The sequence below is a fragment of the Alosa sapidissima genome, chromosome 11, assembly GCF_018492685.1.
Source record: "Alosa sapidissima isolate fAloSap1 chromosome 11, fAloSap1.pri, whole genome shotgun sequence".
Taxonomy (NCBI): domain Eukaryota; kingdom Metazoa; phylum Chordata; class Actinopteri; order Clupeiformes; family Clupeidae; genus Alosa; species Alosa sapidissima.
Genome location: NC_055967.1, coordinates 15,826,684 through 15,829,183, shown reverse-complemented (window position 1 = coordinate 15,829,183; position 2,500 = coordinate 15,826,684). Strand labels below are relative to the sequence as shown.

Below are 2,500 nucleotides of genomic sequence, written 5' to 3'. Positions count from 1 at the left end.
TGTGTGTGTGTTTATATTTGTTCATTACCAGGGGCATCACAGATAGTCACACTGCTTACCTCATGCTGAAGAGAGCACAGAGAATGAAGTCTAGAAAGCAACAGCAACGAAAATATCAAGGTGAGTTTTTTAAGGTGTGCATAAGCAAGCAAGAGTGTGTGTGTGTGTGTGTGTGTGTGTGTGTGTGTATGAGAGAGTGTGTGTGTGCATGTGGGTGTGTGTGTACGTGTGCGTGTGTGTGTGTATGTGTGTGTGTAGTATGTTGAGTCTGTGTGTGCTGTGTTCTGCTCACATGTTGAGGTTGTTTATCTTTTGAGCACTTTCACTTATCTGGTGCTTTTGAATGAGGTCAGGTAGGGATTGAACTCTCTCCCGAGGAGCAGAGAGCGGGGGTTGGAGCTCCCTCTGTTGCTCTCAGCCATCAGCTAGAATGCATGCTAACCTAGCCTGCCCTGGGCCTGGTGGAGTAGGGGTGGAGGACGGGTGGAGTAGGGGTGGAGGACGGGTGGAGTAGGGGTGGAGGATGGGTGGAGTAGGGGTGGAGTAGGGGTGGAGGGGCAAGGCCTGGCTCAGAGGAGATGTCCTTAATGAAAAAAGCCCCGCTTGCCCACAAAAGCACTCCCGGCCTTTCTCCTCAAGTTTGTTATTCGTTGACATTCGCCGTCTCTGGTCAGCGGTCGTGCCACAGCGGCGCAGGGCCCTTCCTCGCCGTGAATCGTAATCAAACATAACAGAGCGCAGCTCCCCTCTGCCCACCGCCGGCCTGTCATGTCCCATTCGCCCCGGCCTGGGAGCGCTCGCAGGAAACGGCTGTTCCGAACCGTTTTGTGTTCCACAGGCACCCGTGCTCTCCCAGGACCAGGAGACGGCTCTCATTATCCGCGCTGAGCGGGGCCAGGGAGCCGAGGGGGGGGGGGGGGCGAGGGGAGGCCGCGCTGGGCTCTCTCCGCCGGCTCTAACCCCAGAGAGAGAGAGGAAGGCCAGGCCCTTGAGCTCCAGCCTGGCCCAGGCTCCTGTGCTTTGATCAAGGCCGGTGACAGGGTGGCTTTGCTGGTGATGCTGCCAGAGGCCCCAATCACAGCCCTTTTGTGTCTGACGGGCCTCTGTGGGCACTTGGTCACTGCGTCACTGGAGAGACCGCTGCGTGTCCTGATGGGAAAGTTAAGATCCCGATTCCATCGGGTTGTCACGGACTTAATTCCCCCCTTTCCGTCTTACCCACCATCTCATCCAACGTTTCATCAGCTGACTTCCTCTGGGTTCTGCATCTCTCTCACGCTCTCTCTTCTCTCTCTCTCTCTCTCTCTCTAACCAATCCCCCCTATTCTAGACCCCACCGTGCGACTGGCCGTGTTCCGTAACCATGGCGCCCAGCCCGCCGCCGCCCCAGTGCGTGGAAGAGCCCCCCCGGAGCGCCGAGACGTCTGTAAAGGTAGGACTCCCGCTTCGCTCCGCTCCGCTCCGCTCTGAGTGGACGTGTCAACACAATAGCCTGTCAGTCTCTTGACCACAGCCGCCCCCTTCCCCCCACCACCTCCATCATGTAGAAGCTCCCTGGCTTCTGTGCACATTATGCAGGAAAGTCACGCGGTGTCTACCTTTGCGTACAACTCCCAGAGACGTGCGCCCTGACTCGGAGAAATTGAACGCACATGATGGGTCGTAAATAGCCGTCTGGTAAGTGATTTGAGGATGACAGGGGGTAAACAAGATGATTGTGTTTCATGAGGACTTTGTAGAGGACTGGAAGTGTGAAATTGAGTTAAATGCAGAGGAGGTAGGCCACTGAGAGGTTCCAGACAGAACAGGCCTCATTGTTCCACACAGGCGAGGTTCTCTCTGGGGAGGCATCTCGTAAGGGGTGGGGTGGGTGGAGGTGGGGTAGGTTGGGGTGGCCATGAGAACCATGAGAAGGACATGTTGAAGGTGTTGGGATGAAAGAAGGTGCAGCAATGGAGAGGCTCTCTGATCTAGGTCCTCCTCACTCTTGTTGCCATCTGCAGAGCCTGTGATGGTAGAGCTTGTGAGGATTTTTTTTGTTTTGTCCTTTCATATTAACGTGTGGCTCTGTCCTCTCTCTCTCTCTCTCTCTCTCTCTCCCTCCCTCTCTCTCTGTCTCTCTCTCGTGTTTTCGCATCTCCTCCATGGGCCCTGGAGTGCGTGTAAACTGATACCTATTTTCAAGTGGGTTACTTCATGTCCAGCACATCCACAAAGAGAGCCTGGATAAAATAAACACGACAGAGTCGGATATCTCGGAAAGAATCTGTCACGGCTTGGGGGGGGTGGGGTGGGGGGGTGCGGGGAGGGGATGGAGGAACGAGGTTGAGATGGGGGGGGGGGGGGGGGGGGGGGGTTAATCACCTCCAGAAGGGGGCTCGGGCTGCGCGCCTGAAACGTAAGCCCCTGCCGGGGAGAGGAGGGTAGCCCGAGGCGCTGAGCAGAGCATCTTGGAGGGGGGTATGGGAGCGGGGGCTCGGCTGGTGCCTTCTACAGGTCA

The 2,500-nt window shown here is 56.5% G+C and overlaps 1 protein-coding gene across 1 annotated transcript in view; it reads left to right on the top strand.

Annotated features, from left to right (window-relative positions):
* Positions 1-2,500, top strand: part of lrriq1 (leucine-rich repeats and IQ motif containing 1) — a 38,612-nt gene that overhangs the window by 22,867 nt on the left and 13,245 nt on the right. The window contains 2 exon segments of the mRNA XM_042111064.1: positions 32-120; positions 1,331-1,432. Coding sequence (XP_041966998.1) covers positions 32-120; positions 1,331-1,432 — 191 coding nt within the window.